The sequence below is a fragment of the Elephantulus edwardii genome, unplaced genomic scaffold, assembly GCF_000299155.1.
Source record: "Elephantulus edwardii isolate Elephantulus edwardi_28Jun2011 unplaced genomic scaffold, EleEdw1.0 scaffold00167, whole genome shotgun sequence".
Taxonomy (NCBI): Eukaryota; Metazoa; Chordata; class Mammalia; order Macroscelidea; family Macroscelididae; genus Elephantulus; species Elephantulus edwardii.
In genome coordinates, this window is record NW_006399917.1 from 344,183 (window position 1) to 365,755 (window position 21,573).

The 21,573-nt window shown below is 36.9% G+C and overlaps 1 protein-coding gene across 1 annotated transcript in view; it reads left to right on the forward strand.

Moving 5' to 3' along the window:
- The window catches only part of PDS5A (PDS5, regulator of cohesion maintenance, homolog A (S. cerevisiae)), a 145,819-nt gene that overhangs the window by 106,151 nt on the left and 18,095 nt on the right, over positions 1–21,573 (forward strand). Inside the window, exons 18-22 of the mRNA XM_006895418.1 lie at positions 12,625–12,785; positions 15,104–15,227; positions 15,827–15,985; positions 17,451–17,519; positions 19,465–19,601. Of these exons, the coding sequence (XP_006895480.1) occupies positions 12,625–12,785; positions 15,104–15,227; positions 15,827–15,985; positions 17,451–17,519; positions 19,465–19,601 (650 nt within the window). The remainder of the gene's footprint in view (positions 1–12,624; positions 12,786–15,103; positions 15,228–15,826; positions 15,986–17,450; positions 17,520–19,464; positions 19,602–21,573) is intronic.

Here is a 21,573-nt window from a genome sequence, read left to right on the forward strand (position 1 = left end):
TCCTGTTTTACAGCAGTGGCCCTATGCAATATTTGTCCTTTTGTGACTGAGATATTTCACTCAGCATAGTGTCTTCCAGGGTCATCCATTCTACATATTTCATGAGTTCCTTGTTTTTCAATGCTGCATGTATTCCATTGTGTGAATATACCACAGCTTCTCCATTCGTTTATTGATGGGCACTTGGGTTGTTTCCAGCTCTTTGCTATTGCAAACAAAGCCACGGTAAACATGGGTATGCATATATCTGCTTGGGTGGCAGTTGTGGTTTATTTAGGGTAAATTCCCAGTAGTGAAATTGATGGGTCAAATGGTATTTCTATTTGCAACTTTTTGAGAAAGCGCCATATAGCCTTCCATAGAGGTTGCACCATTTTACACTCCACCAACAGTGAATAAGGGTTCCAGTTTCTCAATAACCTCATCGTGAAGTGAGATGGTATCTCATAGTTGTTTTGTATATATTATGTTTTGAGATCTGAATATATGAGGGAGGCCTCCTATTTTGTCTTTATCACAAATTGTTCCCACCTTATAATAGTTTCTATTCCAGTACCACCTCCTAAGTACGTTCTGATGAAAGTTCATTTTTGAGGGGTTTTTTTATTTTACTTCCTTGGTATTAATCCTCCTTGATCATGATGTATGATTTTCTTTTCTTTTTTTTTTTTAATGTATGATGTTCTTAGTATGTTGTTGAGTTCTGTTTGATAGCATATTCCTGAAGTTTCATTCCTATATTCATGAAGAATATTGGTCTATAATTTCCTATTTGTCTTATGTCTTTATGTGACTTTGTTTTCAGGATGATACTGGCTTCATAGAATGGAATAAGAGATATTCCTCCTCTTTGTGTATTTGTAAGATCTTTAGTAGAATTGGTTTTGACTCACTTTTGAATGTTTGGTAAAATTCTCCCATGAAGCCCTCTTGGCCAGATTTTTGTTCTTCTTGAGAGGGAAAACAAGATTGTTTTTAAGTGAATGTTTACTTATCTACTAGGTTTATGTAGTCATTCAAAGACATTTTGTTTTATAATATTAAGAGTCTGGTTCCATCTTCTTAACTGTTAGTTTAATTAGAAGTACTTCTAGGAATTTGTCCATATTATCTAGGTTTTCAAGTTTATTGGAGTATTTTTCATAGTACTCTGTTATGATCCCTCCTTATCAGTGAGATATGTTATTATGTGCCTCCAGTTTGATTTCTTAGTTTTGTTGTTTGCATATTTTCATTTTTTTTTCCTTTGACCTGCTTGTTTCCTTTTTTGGGGGGGGGGTTGTAATATCCAAAGCACTTTATTGCAGATCTGGGAAAGCCGAGAGAATCATATCAGAAACTACCACTTTGACCTGTAAATTTTACTGATCTCTTATTTTTTTTTTCTTTCTGCTGTCATGTTTCTCTTTTGGTCTTTTCTTTCTGTTCAATTTTTTGGGTTAAATTAATTGGTTTTAGATTTTACTTTTTACTTTATTGTCTTATTTTCCTCTGAAAACTGCTTTTGCTCTATCACAAGATATGTTGTGCTTCATTCTCCTTTGATTCCAAGATTCTCACCCTCAAAAAAATAATTTTATAAATATGAAACAACCCAACCCTACCCCCACCCCCAAGATAAAAGTTCTGGATCATGTGACTTCACTAGAATTTTACCAGACAGCTGTAGAAGGGATGACGCCATTCCTACTTAAACTTTTTTTTAAAAAAAAGAAATACTTTCTTTTTTTTCTTCTTTTCAGCACTCTTTTATTATTAATTTTAATGAAAGTTTACAGAGACTTTGGATTTCCATTCATTCATTGTTGCACTTTTCTCCCTGCCCAACCTCCCTTCCAGTTTGTTCTTCTCCTTCAAAAGTAAAAAAAAATTCTTTCATTGTTATACAATCCCTCCCCCCAAGTCCATTCCACTATGCAGCCTTCGTTCTGGGGTCCTGTCATAACAATAATACCTAATCATACATCCCTTTTAAACAGTGCTCTCATCTGTTTCAATGTAGTATACATTATTTATCCCATCTTTCTCAGTTTGCCCCCAACCCCAATATCAGTCCCATTTTACAAGAATGGCACTGTGGAGTTTTTGTCCTTTTGTGACTGAGATACTTCATTCAGCATAATGTCCTCTAGGATCACCCATTTTGTATAATATTTCTTGAGCTTCTTGTTTTTCAAGGCAGCATAGTATTCCACTGTGTGAATATACCACAGCTTCTCTATCCATTCCTTTGTTGTTAGGTTGTTTCCATCTTTTTGCTATTGTGAACCAAACTGCAATAAACATGGGTGCGCATATATCTGCTTGGGTGGCAGTTATGGTCTCTTTGGGGTATATTCCCAGTAGTGGAATTGCTGGGTCAAATGGTATCTCTATATGCAACTTTTGAGAAAGTGCCATACTGCCTTCCAGAGTGGTTGCACCATTTTACACTCTCACCAAAAATGAATAAGGATTTGAGTTTCTTCACAACCTCGCCAGTATTTGTTGTTTGCTGCTTTGTTAAATTCTGCTATTCTTACTGGAGTGAGATGATAGCTCATAGTTGTTTTGATTTTGCATCTCTGTTAGAGCCAGGGATTTTGAACATTTCTTCATGTGCTTGTTAGCCATCTGAATGTCTTCTTTGGTGAAGTGTCTGTTCATATCCTGTGCCCATTTTTCATTTGGGTTGTTTACCTTCATCTTGTTGTGGTGCTTGAGTATTTTATATAATCCCTTATCTCACATGTCATTACCAAATATTTTTTCCTAGTCTGTGGCTTCCCTTTGGAGAAGTTTTTGGCTTTGCAAATGGATTTGATTCTTAGAAGGTCCCATTCATCTATTTTATCCTTTCCTGGTTGTAGAAGAAGAAATATTTTCTAATTCATTTTGTAAGGATAGATTTAGCCTGATACCAGAGTCAGAGATACCATCAGGAAGAAAAGCCATATCCTTAGTGAATATAGATAGAGAAGTTCTTAACAAAATGCTAACAAACCAAATTAAAAAGTACATTGAAAAAATTATACACCTATATGCACAGCCATGTTTATCGTGGTTTTTTCACACTAGCAAGGTGTTGGAAACAACCTAAGTGCCCATCAACAAACGAATGGATAGAGAAGCTGTGGTATATTCATGCAATGGAATACTATGCTGCATTGAAAAACAAGGAACTCATGCAATATTATTGAAAATGGGTGACCCTGGAGGACATTCTGCTCAGTGAAATATCTCAGTCACAAAAGGACAAATACTGCATGGTGCCACTGTTGTAGAATGAGACTGACATCAGGGTTAGGGTAAGACTGAGAAAAACTGGATAAATTATGTATACTCTGTTAAACAGATGAGGTAGAAAATAAGTTAAAAGCGATATATGATAGGGTATTATGGTTATCACAAGAGTCCAGAATGAAGGTTGCATAGTGGATTGTACTGGGGGGGGGTAGATTGTATACCAAAGTAAAAGTTTTTCTTTTACTTTTCAAAGAGATATGCGAACTTGGGGGTAGGGCTGGGCAGGGAGAAAAGTGTAACAATGAATGGAAATCCCAAATCTCCGTAAATGTTCATTAAAATTAATAAAATAAAATATTTTTTAATTTATACACCAAGATCATAGGGCTTTATTCCAGGAATGCACAGTGGTTCAACAATAGGAAATTAGTATAATACAGCACAATAATAGATCAAAGGGAAAAACCCACATAATCATTCCATTTGGAGAAATGCAACCCCCTTTCAAGTGAGGCATAGAAAAGAAATCCCTCAACATGTTGCTGTTATTATTAAGTATCCTCTGGTTGACTGGACTCAGTGACCTGTGACAACAAATCTGAACAACCTACCTCATGATCTCTAATGTGCTCAAGCCCATTATTACAGTCATGGTGCCAATCCATCTTCTGCTCTTTTCTGACCCTCCACCTTTCCTAACATGATGTCTTTTTCCAAGAATTGGTCTCTCCTGGACAACATGCTCAAAATATTTACCATCAAAATTTTACCATCCATGCCTCTAAGAAGCACCCTGGTTGCACTTCTCCAAGACAGATTCATTTGTTCTTTTGGTAATCCATGGAATATTCAGCACTTTTATCCAACATTGCAATTGAAAGGCATTCTTTTCATCTTTAGTAATTATCCATTTTTCAGATGCTTACAAAACAAAATACCGTGGTTTCCATTAGGTGTACCTTAGGCTTTAAACTAATATTCTTGCTCTTTAGTACTTCAGAGAGGTCTTTGTCCGTTGCTGCTGCTGCTGTTATGTGCCATGGAGTTGCTTGCAACTCATAGCTACTCTATGTCCGATAACCCTGAACCCTGCTCTATCCTAAGCCAAGCTTACTGTCTCCGACACACCTACCCTCATTATCCCGGTCACTGAATCAATCCATCTCATCACCAGGGTCTTCCTGTTTTGTGCTTTCCCTTCACCCTTCCAAGCCTGGTGTCCATCTCTAAGGACTGCTCCCTTCTTGCAAAATGCCTAAAGAATGTCAGACAAAGGCTCAGAATCCTGGCCTCTGAGGAGCAGCCTGGTCTTACTGTCTAATATGAACCTGTTTGGTCTTCTAGCAGTCCATGTTATATTCAATACTCTTATCCAGCACCATAGATCAAAGACATTAGTTCTCTTTTTATCATCCCTAGTCATTGTCCATGCTTTCTGATGCATAGCAAATAATTGTGAAGACCATGGCCTGTCAGGCACACCTTAGTCTCCAGACTCTTCAGAACTTTGGAGAGGTCCCTGAGAGCAGACTTTCCAAATGCAATTCGTCTTTTTGTTATTGTTGTTGTTGTTATGTGTCATCGAGTCGCTTGCGACTCATAGTGACCCTATGTACAAGAGCCCTAAATGCCGTTCTATCCTGTGCCAACCTCGCTGTCTCAAACACACTCATTCCCACCACTCCAATCACAGAATCGATCCATCTCATCGAGGGTCTTCCTCCTGCACTGTCCCTCCACCCTCTCAAACATGATATCCCTCTCCAACTACCAGCCCTCCTTGAAGTGTGCCCAGAGTATGTCAGACAAAGCTTCAAAATCCTTGACTCCAAGGAGCATTCTGGCTTTACTCTCTCCAGGACAAACCTGTTTGTTATTTTAGCAGTCCATGGTATATTCAGCACTCTTCTCCAGCACCACAGCTCAAAGACATTAGTTAGTTCCTTTTCACCCCCCTATTATTTTTTTTGTATGTGTGTACTGTCAAATCAGATCTGACTGGTACAGTAGGAGATTGCTCCTCCTTCTCCAGTCATCCAGTAGGTGTATTCGAACTGCGTAACTCTGGGATTGTTCAGTTTGTCTTTTGATAATTCAACATGTCTTTTGATTTCTTGACTTGTTGTTGGTGTGAGTGTTGATTGTGGATTCAGGTAAAATGAAATAATTGGTATCTTCAAGTTTTTAGCCTTCTAGCTCTAGTGGCTTAGTGGCAAGAAGCTGCGCTACAATCCCAAAGGCACATGGTTCGAGACCACCAGCTACTCTGCACAAGAAAGATGGGCATTCCCCTCCGCTGTGATTAACTGCCTCTGAAAATCCTCTGGAAGGACAGCTCTAAGTTAGTTCTGACTCTATGGTACAGAACTAATAGTCCAGGACTGAGGAGTTTGTTGACCTTTTTTAAAATAAAATATCTATATTATACTGGCTTACTTAAAAAGTTCATACACATTGTTTTTCACACCAGTCTTTCCCATTTTCTTTACCCACCCCGCCCTCTGTCCATAATATTGTACAACCCTGTGCTTACTCCCCTGGCCATCCTCACCCCTCTGTGTACACCCTCCCCCCCCCCTTGGATCTTCATACAAATTTTACTGCTTATTTTTCCATTTCTACAATAATGATCTTATACCGTATTTGTCCTTATGAGACTTCATTCAGTTAGCATAATACTCTTCAGTCCCTCCCAAATTAATGTGATGATTTTCAGAATCTACTTCTGCATGCTCTGTGGTATTTCATCATGTCAGTGTACCATAATTTCTCAATCCACTCGATTGTGTTTGGACATTTGGGGTTGTTTCCATGTTCTTGCTGTAGTGAATAATGCTGCTATGAATATTAGAGTACAAATCTCCATTTGTGCCTCAGTTCTCATTTTCATGGGGTATATTCCAAGCAGTGAGATAGTTGGGTCATACGGAATTTCTACATTCAGTTTTGGCGAGGAATCGCCAAACTACCTTCCAGAGTGGTTGTATCATTTAACAATCTCACCAACAGTGTTATCTCGCCACATCCTCTCCAACATTTATTACTCGCTAAGCTGTTAAACTTTGTCTCTGTTACTGGAGTGAGATGGTATCTCATTGTGATTTTGATTTCTCTCTTACTGGTAGTGATTTTGAGCATTTCCTCATATGTCTATTGATAATCTGAATATCTTCCTCTGTGCAGTCTTTCTGTGTCTTTTGCCCATTTTGTGATTGTGTTATCAGTCTTTTTCTTGTGGAGGCCCCATAGGATTTTGTAAACTTTTGATATTAAACTCCTGTCTGAAATTTTATTGCTAAATTATTTTCCTCGTCAGTGGGTTTTCTTTTCACTCTGTTGGAAAGCGTTTTTTATACACATAGGAATTTAATCTCTTGAAAATCCCATTCATCACTTTTACCCTTTCCTGATTGTACATTTCTGGCTGTATTTGGCAGTCTCTTTATACCATAGAAGAGGCCATCTAAGCTTGATCCCAGTTTGTCTTTTAAAACCTTTATGGTTTTGGGCTTTACTCCCAGGCTTCTGATCCACTTTGAATTGATTTTTGTGTACGGTGTAAGATGTGGATCCTATTTTAGCTTTCTGATTGTATGATGTAGATATTCAGCATTTTTGTTGAGTTTCTTTTGACTTGACCTATCCTTTGGTGATAGTGGTATGTTGAAGTCTCCTACCACTATTGTAGTAGTGCTGTCTTGTTCTTTCTTCAGTTCTGCTAACCATTGTTTTATGTATTTTGCAGGTCTTGTCTTTTTGTGTATAAATGTTGACCAACATTATTGTGCCTTTAATCATTATGTAATGTTGTTCTTTATCTTTTGTGTGTCATTCTTGCGCAGGAGCCATGCTAATCTTCTCTGTATGAATCATTCCAGTTTCAGTATATGTGCTGCTGAAAGGATCACAGAGTGTATGGCTCTCTAGTCAGATTACTTGTTCTAATTGTTGTTATTGTGTACTTTAGAGTCAAACCGCCACATAGATGACTCTCCAGTGGGTTTTCAGAGGCAGTAATCACATGGGAGGAGGTTGCCCATCCTTCTTCCACAGAGCAGCTGGTGGCCCTGAACTTCATAACTTTGGGACGGCAATGTAGCTCTTGCCACTAAGCCACCAGAGCTCCCTTTGCTTTTTTTGTTTGTTTGTTAATTTTTATTGTATTATTTTTACGTGTACCGTCAAATCAGATCTGACTGGTACAGGAGGAGATTGCCCCCTCCTTCTCCAGCAGAGCATCTGGTGGATTTGAACCGCGTACCTCTGGGATTGCAGTGCAGCGTCTTGCCACTAGGCCACCAGAGCTCCCTTCAGAGCTCCCTTTTATGGAGGTTTTCATTCTGAAGTCTATTCTGTTTTTTTTGTAGTTGCCATTTACCTTTGATTTTTGAGTCTGTCTTTTCATTTTTTAGATGTGTTTCTTGTAGGCACCTTCCTGATGGACTTTTTTCCCCCCCACTCTGCTGCTCTTTTTCTCTTAATTGACACAATTTAGTCCATTCACATTGAATTTTATTTTCAGGCCAGGTTTTACTGTTAACCATTTTGCCGTGTTTGTTTTTCTGTTGTTTCTGATGACTGGTTCATGTACTTGCCTTTGGTGTCTCTGTGTTAAGGACTTCACTTGGTCTTGTTTTCACAAATTTCTTAAGTTCTGTCTTTTCTGCAGTGGATCTAATTTTTTCCTTCCTATCTGATGGAAAGCTTTGCTGGGTACAGGATCCGTAGCTGGCACTTGTTTTCTTTCAACTTTCTGTATATGCCATCCCATTGCCTTCTAGCTTGAATGGTTTCTGCTGAGAAATCAGAACTTAATCTAATTGTTTCGCCTTTGTAGATGACTTTTTCTTGTGCTTCTTTTAATATTCCATCCTTATTTTTTAATTTGGAGAATTTGACTATGATATATCTTGTTGGTTTTCTTTTGTGGTCTACTCTATTTGGTGTTAGCTCTGCTGCTTGAATGTAGATGTCCCTGTTCTTCAACATACCTGGGAAGTTTTCTTCTAGGACAGTTTTCTCAGAGACTTCCCTGTTATTCATACTTTCTGGAATTATAGTCATACATATGTTGTTCCCATATAATTCTAATGTTTTCTTCATTTTCTTTATATCTCATATCCAGCTAGGCTCTTGTCTTCCACCTCTCTGATTCTTTGTTCCATCTCTACAACTCTACTTTTTTATACCACCAGCATGTTGGACACTTCTGCTATTTCTGTCTTAGTATTCTAGATTGCATTTTCATGTTTTTCTGTTATTTCCAGTATTGTATTGGCTGTACCCTCTGTCTTATGATAATTTTTTAAGTTCTTGTACATCTTTTCTTAATACTATCTATTCTTTCTTCCTTCTTTTGCTTTTTTTTTTCCCTGTAGCTGTTCATGTTGCTCCTCATTAATATATTTCTTAATGTAGCTGTTCAGATGACTCCACATCAACATATTTCATCTGGTTCTCTCCTTTTGGGCTATTCACTGGGCCTGTGTTTTTAGGAGAATGGTTATTTTGCTTTTTCATGATAACTGAGCAGACTGCTGTTTTCATGACATTATGTGACTCTTAGTAGATTTTAGGTTGTTGTAACTATATAATTCCCCAGAGTAATTTTTTGTGGAGGCTATTTCCAGGCCGGGAAGTTGAGCAAAACAGATTCTGCAAAAGTGTATTTTCTGGTTCGGGGTTGAGACGAGGGAATGGTTCTTTGCTTGCATTAGGGTGTGAGCTTATGGGATTTGATCTCATATGAAAAAGCCTTTGGGCCCTCGGGCCTATGTGGATCTCCTGAATAAAACAGTCTTGGAAGCAGGAGTGACACCCACTTCCAAAAAAAAGCTTACCTCCAGAAACTCTATGAACTTGGAGAAAAGATGAAAGTTTTGTGCTCAAGACTTTCATTCATATGGTCGCTGTGGATCATTATGGTCTATGACTCTATGGCACTTAACAACATTATCTGATGAACCTGTATATTGATGCTCCCCCTTCGCCCCAAGGCAAGATAACCATTGCCCTCCAGAAACCACAGCTTTACTCCACCTCTTCCACTTGAGCTTAAGAAATCCCATATGGTGTAGCTAAACAGCAGTGTTCAAGGCCAAGGTACCCAAATGGCAGAACAGAGAAGACTGTTACCCTTCCGAAATTGCAGCTCTGCCCCACCCCTTCCACTTGAGCTTAAGGGATCCTGCATGATTCAGCTGGACAGCAGTGTTCAAGGCCAAAGATCCTGAATGATTCTAAGATTTTTTAGTATCAATTTTGATTTCTTTAACAGCCAAATAGGTTTTTTTGGTAGTGTGTAACTGAGTTTATGTTTATTTAATTTCTTATCCTCTGTCTTTGCTTTACTGTTTTATAGTTTTATGCCATTAGAGTCAGAAGATATGTTGTATAGCTTCAGTCTTTTAAAAAAATTGTGTGGCTTGCTTGGTAATCTAAGTTCTATTTTGAAGAATATTCGGTGTATGTTAAAAAAGAAATGTATATTATGCTATTGTTGAAGTGGTCTATTCTGTCTTTCTGTGGTCCCAGTGGTTTCTGTGGTTTCAGTTAATAGTATTACTTCAATCTTGTATGTTTCATTGATTTTCTTTATAGTTTATCCTATTCAGAAAATAGTTGTTCTGTTAAAAACAATATGTTAAAAAATATATTTCTCACTTCAATTTTACTGTTTTTAAATCTAATCTTATTTCACGTATAAAGATACATGATGTTGTTGTTGTTGTTGTTGTTATGTGCCATTGAATCACCCGCAACTCATAACGGCCCTATATACAACAGCCCTAAACTCTGCTCTATCCTATGCTATACTTATTGTCTCTACCCCACTACCCCAATCACTAATTCAATCTATCTTATCGAGAGTCTTCCTCTCCTGTGCTGTCCCTCCACCTTCCCAAGCATGACGTCCCTCTCCAAGGATTGGTCCCTCTTTGCAACACATCCACAGTATGTTAGATGAAGCTTCAGAATCCTTGTCTCTAAGGAGCGTCCTGATCTCAGTATTATTAGAGTAAAAAAATAAGTTTTAGGGCTCTGGCATTGAATGAATGAATAAATAAATAAATAATAAATAAATAAATGTGATTTTGAGTCATCTTTGTCAGTTATCCCTTTACTATATGATGTCTTTGTTTCTTATAAAAGTAAATTTTTTTATTGTTTATGTTTATCATTTACATGCCTCCTATACTTTTCACAAACGTGTTATCTTACCTTTCAAGAACCTACAGTAGATGCACACCCATGTTTATTGCGGCTTTGTTCACAATAGCAAAAAGTTGGAAACATCCCAAGTGCCAATAAACAAATGAATGGAGAAGCTCTGGTATATTCACACAATGGAATACTACGCTGCATTACAAAACAAGGAACTCATGCAATATTATTCAAAAAGGGTGACACTGGAGGACATTATGCTGATTGAAGTATCTCAGTCACAAAAGGACAAATGCTGCATAGTGCCACTCTTGTAAAATGGGACTGACATCCGGGTTGGGGGGAACTGAGAAAAATGGGTAAATAACGTATACTGCATTGAAACAGTTGAGGGAGAGCACTGTTTAAAAGGAATATGTGATTAGGTATTATTGTCATGACAGGACTCCAGAATGAAGGCTACATAGTGGAGTGAACCTGGGGGAGGGATTGTGTAACAATGAAAGAATTTTTCTTTTACTTTTCAAAGAGAAGAGTGAACTGGGGAGGTGTGGTCAGGGAGAAAAGTGCGACAATGAATGAATGGAAATCCAAAGTCTCTGTACATTTTCATTAAAATTAATAACAATAATAAAACACATACACCCCCCCCAAAAAAAAGAACCTGCTGTAGGAATAGCTACAGGAAATGATAATATGACAGTTCTGATTGTAGCATCTTTAATCAGTTCGTAATTATAGTAGATGCAGAAGGGATTCAGGAAAGTAAGAAATTCATGTGGGCCAGATCAGGCTAGGTTTTATATTAAAGACAATGGCCAAATCTAGAGGAATACAGCATTATTAAAGGGAATAATGCTTTACCTATTCAGAGGATTGTCAGAATCTTAGCCTGACTGAAAAAAGAGACTTGGGTTTGGAGAGTAGTGCAAGAATAGATTCATTCCAGGTCTAAAAGACCTCTGAAGTACGTCGATACTCTCACAGCCCTTTTAACATAAGGAGGGCTCTCTGGTGACCTGCTCCATAAGAAGTTGCACTGCCAGCCCAAAGACCATTTCTCTCCAGCAGTTCAGATTCACAAGCAGCTGTTGGGAGAAAGATGGGCAACTTTGTGCAATGCTATTTATAATCTTGGAAACCAAGTGGAACCTTAGCTTGAGTTGGTTCTGATTCAGCTATACAACAATGAGTTTTGTGGGTTTCTTGTAAACTGGCATGGTGTTACATGTTGGGCTGCTAACCATTAAGATTTGTGACCTGAAAAGCCCAATAGAGTAAAAGCATCTCTCTTACTGTATTGTCTGATGCTTTTAAAGGGAACCCCAGTAGCCTAATCTCTGGGGAGTTGTACTACTAACCCAGAGGCTGCACCCCTCTGGTTGTTTGATCTACCAACCACATCGTTAGAATCCAGTTGATACTCCATGAGAGAAATATAGACATTCTCCTACTGATTTACTGCTCTCACAACCCTCTTGGAGGGTCAGCTATGAGCCCATTCTGACTTGATGATATACAACAATGTATGAGGAAGTCTGGTAGTGCAATGATTTATCTGTTGAGCTGCTAACTGAAAAATCAAGATTTTGTAGCTGTTTTAGTAGTCTCCTTCCAAAAAAATGTTTCCACTTCAGAAACCCAGTGGAAGGTCTCAGCTGTGAAGTCACTCAGCAGCAGAGAAATTGGGTCTGTGTGTATATATATGTGTGCCCGATGCCCTGTTTTATAAAATTCATTCTGCTTGTTTAGCAGTGCATATCTTTATTTATAATTAAAAGTTAATGGTGTATTCTTTGTTGATATGTATGAGTGAGTGAATTATTTTGCCATGGAGGTCACTTAAAATATTTTCTTACAAAGTATCTTTACCAGTCAAAGCTCCTTTTAGTATTCATTTTGTATGCATCATACAAATATTATAGTATTATATTGGAGGCTTTATATTTTATTAACATTATAATATCCCACTCTAAAAAAAAGTTACTATGATTTATGTATTCCAAGAAACAGGATAGAGGATGGGCAGAATAAGGAAAAGCACAGGACTGCATCCCAGTTGTCTAAAGAACCCCCTGGAAGCTACCACACAGCCTCAACTGCAAGGATGGGCTGGGAGGTGCAGTCTGTATTCTGTGCTAGTGTATGCTGTCCATATTATTCTTGTTTCTGGATCAGATTTTTCCTGGATAAAATCATTTGTCTGTACTTCTAAAGCTGTATCTGTTCCTGCAGGTTTTGTCTTTCACACATCCTACCTCGTTCCACTCTGCAGAGACATATGAGTCCCTTTTACAGTGCCTGAGAATGGAGGATGACAAGGTAGCAGAAGCTGCTATACAAATTTTTAGAAATACAGGCCACAAAATAGAAACAGATCTTCCCCAGATACGATCGTGAGTATTTTTCCCCCCTCATATAAATATACAAGTTTTCTCTTAGTTGTGAATCATCCTTACCCTCTCACATGTAGGAAGATCGAATAAGACAACTTCATTTAGAAGTTATTTATTATATTTATGGCTAATATATCTTCTCCGTATATTCATCTTTTCCCGTCCGGTTAGATTGTAAATGTTAATAGCTGCCACCTTCATATCCCACTAAAGAATGGGACAGACTTAGAAAGTCTGTTGGTGGATAGCAATGGTGTTATGACTTTATTGTCTTTAGTTTATTTCTCCTTTCCTTAGTAAGAAAGAGGTATATTTGAGTATTTACAGTTTGGTATCTTAAAGTGGTTACTTTCGGATCAAACTTAATGTGCAGTTTCTTTTTAGATTTATAACAGTGTATTCTAAGGAGAATGCATTGCTGATAGCTGGTGGCACAACTGTTCTGGATATATGCAAATAATTCTGTGTGTATCCAAATAGATACCCATTTCCTCTCAGGTTAACAGGCATATCCAGAAACTATGAAAGGAAAGAATCACTATTCAGATTTTGACGTGTGTGTTTTGTTGTTTCATGAAGATATTTTTCTATCTCTTTGAAGTGTTTCATTCTTATTAAAGGTTCATGTAAACAGGCTGTTTTATTCTTTTAAGCTATTTTTCAATGTTATATAAATGTAACACTAACAGGATAAATATCTTCTCATACTGACCTACAAGAAGACTATCAGTTTGTCCTTTATTGTCAGTATAGAGATCACAAGCATCACTTTTGAACCAGAAAAACATTTTCATAAGTATAGTAATAAATAATCCTCTTGGAAGGTTGAAAGAAGTCCATGTAAATGACTTATCCCAGTGTCTGGTACACAAACACACACAAACAAAATTGTTGCATATGTTGTTGATGTGTACTATTCAAGTAGGAACTGACTCATAGTTGACCCTCCAGCAGATTTTCAGGGGCAGTACATCACATGGGAGGAGATTGCTCATCTTTCTTTCAAGGAGCAGCTGGTGGATTTGAACTGTATATCTTTGAGATGGCAGCACAGCTCCTTTTAGGGTTCTTGCACAGATTTCTTCTGCTGATTTCATCATTTTAGCTTTTAAAACTCTGAAATAACAAGTAGCATAAAAGGAAGATGGAAAATTAGAAATATAGCCCCAAAAAACTACTTTTTCTTTTTTCTCAAAGAAAGTGGGCTACTTAGGAAATATGTGGGGAAAAGGAGTAAGTTTTGGATTCTCATTCATAATTGGGAAAATTGGAACTTCTCAGAATCTTAATTGTGCTTATATTGAACCTATCCATAAACCAAGAAGCAGTCTTCAAGCAAAACAGAAACACAATGAATTAAAATTACAAAAACTGTGTATATCAGAGTTGTGTCCTTTTATCATACTTTAGTCTGTAGGCTGCACAAATAATCTAAGAAAGTGAGCTGTTTTTAAAATGTAGTATAAGGATTCAAGGAAGACTCATTAACATCCCATCTTAAGCAGATGCCATGACCTTACTTGCTGAAAATGAAGACTTTGAGCACTTATTAATGAACCTCAATGATGGCAGCCTTCAGTATGGATTACACAACATAAGACAAACAGAAATCTTCACAAACTGATCCACAAACAGTATCACGATAAAGGGAAAAGAAGTTAAAAATAGTCAAGAATTACCTTATACTTGGATCCACAATCAGTGCCTATGTAAACAGCAGTGAGGCAATCAAACAAATTGCCCATGGACAGAGCTGCTGTAAAGGACTTCTTTAAAGTGCTGAAGAGCTAGGATGTCACAAAGATGCAGCTGACCCAAGCCATGGTATTTTTCCTTCATCTCATATGCTTGTGAGTTGGATAGTAAGGATTGCCCAAAAATGAACGCCTTTCAGTTGTGGTGTTGGGCAGCAATATTCCGTATACTTGGACTACAAAAAAACAAATCCTCCTTAGAAGGAGTACAGCTAGAATGCTGCTTAGAGAGTTTGATCTCTGGTCTTTTACTTTGAAAGGAAATATATTAGAAATGATCATTCTATAAAATTATGTTTGTGTGGTTCAGGCACTGACACGCCATTTGGTCACTATGAGTCCCAACTCAGTGCCAAGTACCCATTTCCTTGAGGACACACTTTTTTGAATTGTGTTGCAGAACAAAGAAGAAGCTTTAACTCTTTCTATAGAACAGATATTTTTAAGAGCTACTTCTGCTTGCTTGGGTTAAAATAATTAAGGGAAGTAATGCGGGAGACAACTAGAAGAATGACGTGGTTGTGGGATATTTTTTAAATGCTATCAATATTTTTTTTTCTTCAGGACCTTAATTCCCATTTTACATCAAAAAGCTAAGAGAGGGACTCCACATCAAGCAAAACAGGCTGTGCACTGTATACATGCCATATTCACAAATAAAGAAGTCCAACTTGCACAGATTTTTGAGGTATGGATAATCTATATATTGCTCCTCATTTTTTTTTGTGATCAAAGTTGAAGTTAGAATTTTGTAGTCTTTCTAAATTCTGTGAGTTCAGGAACATTGTTTTATTCAACACTATAATCCCTAGCTTTGTCATTAATTTTTGTCTTGAATGATGTTACATTAAAAAATCTGGATGGTAATCCTCATTTCTCTTTATATATTATTTTAAACTGATTCTACTTACAGAACATACCTGTCTGTTATAAATTAAATACCAGACATACAGACTCCAGTGAGCTTTTCCTTTCTGTGGCTCAAGATCATTTTAAAAATGCCTCACAGGATATGAAATCCACCAATATTGAAGGCCTTTTACAGACAACTTGAAAATAATGCTAATTGCAGAAAGCCAAAATTATGTGGCATTTATTAATCCACTTTTCCTTGCTTTTACATCTTCCCAGTCTTAATTTTTAGTAAGTGAAGTAAGAACTAAGTGTTGCGTGTTCATAACAGTAGGCTTGGCCACACTTAATTCTGGAGGGCTCTATCTTATTTCAGCAGAACATCTAGACATTTGTAAAAGCAAACTGGTAACTTTGTCTGTTTTATTTTTATAGCCACTCAGCAGAAGTTTGAATGCTGATGTTCCTGAACAACTTATAACTCCATTAGTTTCTTTGGGCCACATTTCTATGTTAGCACCAGATCAATTTGCTTCCCCAATGAAATCTGTAGTAGCAAATTTTATTGTGAAAGATCTACTAATGAATGACAGGGTAAGTTTCTTAATTAAATTTTGAGCTATGATATGAATACTATGTATTTTCTCATTTGTCACAGAAAATGTCTTTTTTTTCTCTGTATATGTAATTCTCTTTTTTATAAGTGTACATTTTGTTTCCTTACTATTTAAATTTCTAATTGATTTCCTGACTATTAGAACACAATAATCAAGGATTAAAAAGTGAAACCATTAGACAGTATACTCCTGCTATAAAAGATCTGTAAATCAGTTATTACTATCCTAACCTTTATATAATAATTTAGAATTTCCTGGGGTACTAGAATTTTGTTGGGTCAAATACTGCTTTAAAAAATCAAGGAGCTGGATTTTGAGTAGCCTTTTGAAATACAATAAAAGCACATTTTGACAAGAGTACTATACTGTAAATGCTGTTTGGAGAGAGTGTATGTATGTTTTCTGATTTACTAGCCATGGATTGGATCCCAGCAATGTACATATTGGAAAGGCTCCCTGTGTAATATCTGAAACTTAACCTCTGTTTGGAGTGTACCACTTTAACAAACGGACTAATGAAGGGTTATTAACTGAACACATGTCAGTCATAACCTGCTAGAGTATTTTGAATGGCCTTCAAGTCATGTTAACGTACCCAAAAATTTAGTTTACCCAAATCCTCCTGCATGCTCCTACCCCCCTCAATAATAATTAAAGTGGACTTGAGCACTCAGTATCAGAAACCTTAATATGAAAGTAACTCTCTCTTCCATCCATTCTGGATATAATATAAACAGAGTAACAAGTGTATACATGACCTAAATCTCCTTTTCCCATTCACCCTTCAGTTCTTAGATGAATGTGACTACCAACCAGTGGAATTTAAGATTCCTCTCCAATGACATGATTGTTCATGGGTCTAACTTATTAATTAAGCAGGGAAATTGAGTGTAGTTGGAAATTATCTGATACTAAACAAGCCAGAAGCATCCTGAAGTATTCCTGCTCCCTGGCTAGGATCAGTCTTGTAGTAATACTGTCTTTCTTCTTCATTTACCTCCTACTCTGATTTATTGTTTGAGAGCAAAAGCATCCCTATTCCTTGAGACTGTTGACATGGGGGTTAGTTCTACATTTGTTCTTGCATTTTTTATTTTCATTTAATCTGCCTTATATTGCTTGTCAATGCTAAGTTGAACCAATAAAACTAGGCAGAAAACATTTTTTATGGCCAGGTTGTTCTTAAAATAGGCCTGATACTGCATTCCCCACCCCACTCCCAGTCTGACCCGTAATAAGTTAGACAACAAAATTTGAGTGTTTTTTGGCCTTATTCTAGAAATAACACATTCATTATGGGCTTTGATTTTCCATGGTCATAGATGAAGTTCTTGGTAACTTTCCTCTTGGTGTTTCAGAACTTTGTAGTGTTAGCATTTAGCTTAAAGCCCAAAACATGTCAAATTTTTCTTTCAAAAAGTTAACTCTTTCATTTTCTTTAGTCTACAGGTGAGAAAAATGGAAAATTATGGTCTCCAGATGAAGAAGTTTCCCCTGAAGTACTAGCTAAGGTAAGCTTTTACAGCTTTTTATAGCCTTTATATTAAAGTAGGAATATTCATAAAGTAGGAATATTTTTACATAATTGTTAATAAGAATTCTCCATGAGGTATTTTCTTTTCAAAGCCATAGATACTCCCATTATCAGTTTCTCAATAAAATTGTAATTGCATTGGATTTTGTAATTGCATGTGGATGTGTGCCAGCATCTTCTATAGACCATCCTCCCTATTTAGACAGTTTCAGTGAGGCTGTTTCCCTTAAAGGTCTTGGAACGTTGGTGCTAAAAGTATCTCAAGAGATTGATAGTCTGGCCTCACTACCATGACCCACAATGTATTAGTATTAACAAAGGGAGGGGTGCTTTTGAGAGTTGTAAATTTTATATTTGTGAAGTTAATATTTCTTTTTTTTTTAAATGGTCTTGAAATTTGGCATAGGGACTTCAAACCAATTTGAACGAACTCTGTTGTGGCCAGTGAAGAGAAACTGTTAACAAACTCAAATTTTTTAAATGTAGGCGATAAAGAATAGGAAAATGTACTGGTTCAGAGTTCTAAAATGGACCACTCAAAGGACGCATAGTAAACTCTTCCAGGAACCTGGTTCGTGCCTCTAACTTACTATCAGGACTGTGAGAGCCACACACATTCAAAGCAACAGCCAGCAGCCAGCACTGCTGTTTTCCACTCTGCAGTCTGAAAATACGGCTGTTATGCAGTGTGTCCACTGGCCTTGTTTTCTAAGAGGGAGATTGCATTTCTAACAGGGCTTACTTGGAACGTGTAATTTTTTTCCCCATTTCACTAAGCATTTAATTACCCACTTTTTCCAAAATAAAGATTTGTTCCTATGTTCTGTTCCTGATTGTCCAGGATTTGGTCTAACACATTGTGTTATTTGCATAGATAATTTTAAATTTGTATAAACTTCATTGTAATTACATGTGTCCATTATATGTCTATCAATTCCTTTTTCTAGATTGTCAGTAACGCTAGTAAGTATATATTGATAACAGTCTTTGAGTATAAACCTCAAAGTTAATTATAACCACAAAGCCTAGATTTTTTTTACTAAAATGATAAATGAGATGTAAGTGCTATGTTCAAACTGCTCTTTCAGCACAGTAAAGCGTATCTACGCCTATCTAGTTATTTTTAATCACCAATCAGTAAGAACTCTGGTGGCCTTAATGAGAAGGGAGTTGTACTGCCAAGCCCCAGTCAGGTGATTTGAATTCACCAGCTGCCCCTTGGGAAAAAGATGGACTTTCCCCTCAGTTTATTGCCTCTAAAAACCCGCTGAAGGGTTCTGACTCAACAGCAGTGAGAGAGAGAGAGTGCGCGAGAGTGCAAAGGAGCAGCCATGCATGCACTTAAAATATTTGGTTACTAATTGAAAGTCAGCAGTTTGAGTGTAACAGAGGCATCTCAGAAGCAGGACCTGGCAGTCTACTTCCAAAAAAATCAGCCCTTGAAAGAAAGCCATGGATGGAGTACAGTTCTGTTCTGACACACATGAGCCACGAGTCAGAATCATTCTCTAGTGACTGCATTATACTCTGTAATATTTTAAATAGCTATTCTTTTAAATATATCATTTCCAGTAATTTGAGTTTTTTAACTAGTTTTAAGTATGAAAAGCCAGGTTCTAGAGCTAGACTATGGGCAAGTTATCTGTTTTTTGTCTGAAAAAAAAACTACTTCTGTCTTCAAGTTGTTTGAGAGATTAAATGAATTAATACAAATACATTTTTGTATTGGTTAAACACAAAATAAATGAACATAAAATATTCTCAAAATTAATTCTTAATGTTACTGTTGTTATCCCAGAGATTTCATATAATAAATGTTGCCTACTAACAAGATTGAATGATCCAAATAGAAACATAAATTTGTCTTCCCTATAATTAGAACTTTAAGTTGCTTTTTTTTTTAGTATGTTAATATTTTATAGGTACAGGCAATTAAACTTCTGGTAAGGTGGCTGTTGGGTATGAAAAACAACCAGTCTAAATCTGCCAATTCAACTCTTCGGTTATTATCAGCGATGTTGGTTAGTGAGGGTGACCTGACTGAGCAAAAGAGGATCAGGTGAGACTTTAATTCCCTTTCTTTCTTTTTTTTAAGCTCTAAATTTTGGGTAACATTTACATTTGGGATCCTTTATTCAGTACTGCCCATTAGAGTTGCACAACGTGCTTTAGGATCAAATCTTAGATAATGCACATTCATGTAGTCACTTAACATTTAAACCTCATAGTAATATTTTAATACTGCTATAATATCTTTTTCTACCTAAAGACTATGAACATTTCCCAGTAATTCTTCAGCATATTAGTGTGGTCTAATGACATAATTAGTTTCAGCACTTGGTTCATTTAAACATTTGTTTAGTTCCTACTCTCTAAAACACTGTAAATAACATTATTGCAAAAGTAGTTACTATTCTGTCACTATCATTAAAGAGCTAACTGATAAAACAGATGTTGTGAAAGCAATAAAAAGGAAGAATCAGTTTCCTGATGGAGAGTTAAATACTAGTATTTATTCAGTCGTAGTTATTAAATACTATTTAATAGCTTTTTATTAAAAAACCATAAAAATTGTATAGTATGATCTCATTTATTAACATGAATATATATATACATATAAAATGTGTGTAGTATATACCATATCGAAAATTTATTTCCTTGAGCCTCACTAGTTTATAGATACTAGTGTAATCAATTAACATTTACTACCCATGGGGCCACTGAGACTTAATGCACTACAGGGCAACTAACAACAACCACCTGTTTTAAGTGACTGTCTTCTATTACAGGACCTTAAGACAAGGGGGTCCCTACGTATCTCCGCCTTGCTTTAATTTTTCAGATTCCTTGTAGTCCTATATTCCCTGTATCCACTCATGTCCTTTACATTCTTTAATTTTGCTCCCCTTCATTATAGCATGGTATTAACTTGTTCTCTAGAATCAGGAAATTCTCTCTATATATAATCCCGTAATTAAACTATATGACTTACATAAATTATTTCACTTTTACAATCTTTAGTTTCATCATCTTTTATAGTGAAAAGTAAAATGTTGTTGTTGTTGCGTGCCGTCGAGTCGCCTGCGACTCATAGCGACCCTGTGTACAACAGCCCTAAACTCCGCTCTGTCCTGTGCCAGTCGCACTGTCTCTTGACACTCCCATCCCAATTATCCCAGTCACTGAATCAATCCACCTCATAGAGGGCCTTCCTCTCCTGCACCGTCCCTCCACCCTCCCAAGCATGTTGTCCTTCTCCAAGGACCGGTCTCTCCTCACAACATGTCCAAAGTATGTCAGACGGAGCCTCAGAATCCTTGCCTCCAAGGAGCCACCCGGTTTAACCCTTTCCAGGACAAATCTGTTTGTTTTCCTAGCAGTCCATGGTATTCTCAATACTCTTCTCCAGCACCACAGCTCAAAGGCATCAATTCTCCTATCCTCTTTGGTCATTGTCCAACTCTCTGATGCATAACAAGTGATTGTGAAGACCATGGCCTGTATCAGGCGCACCTTAGTCTCCAGAGAGACACCATTGCTCTTCAGCACTTAAAATACAGCCTGTAAAATGTTTTGCCCAGTGCCTCACACAGAATAAGCACTGAGAAAAAATTATTTTTTTCATTGCTGAGTTATTTGTATCACTATCCATATGAGGCTTTCTGCTTGTCACCAGTACTTACCATATCAATCCTGGTATCCAAGAGTATCTGTTTTATCCTCATGCACATTAAACAGTTGTTTTTTCATAGGTTCAGGTCATCTGTCCATATTTCCTAATGTCCTCGAAGTGCCAAAGCTATGCATTGTTGCACGCAGAAGTTGACATGGAGGAACTGTCCTTTTTCCACAGACATTTTACCATTTGGAAGAGAAAAAATCAGCAGGAAGCCCTAATGCCTCTTACTTTTTTGTTGTTGTTTTAATAAATATACGTTTATTTACAATTTCAACCGATTAGTATGTATTTACATGTAGCTGTTATTTTTGAGAAAGCAACATGTAGTATGTGAATTTATGGATTCAGCATC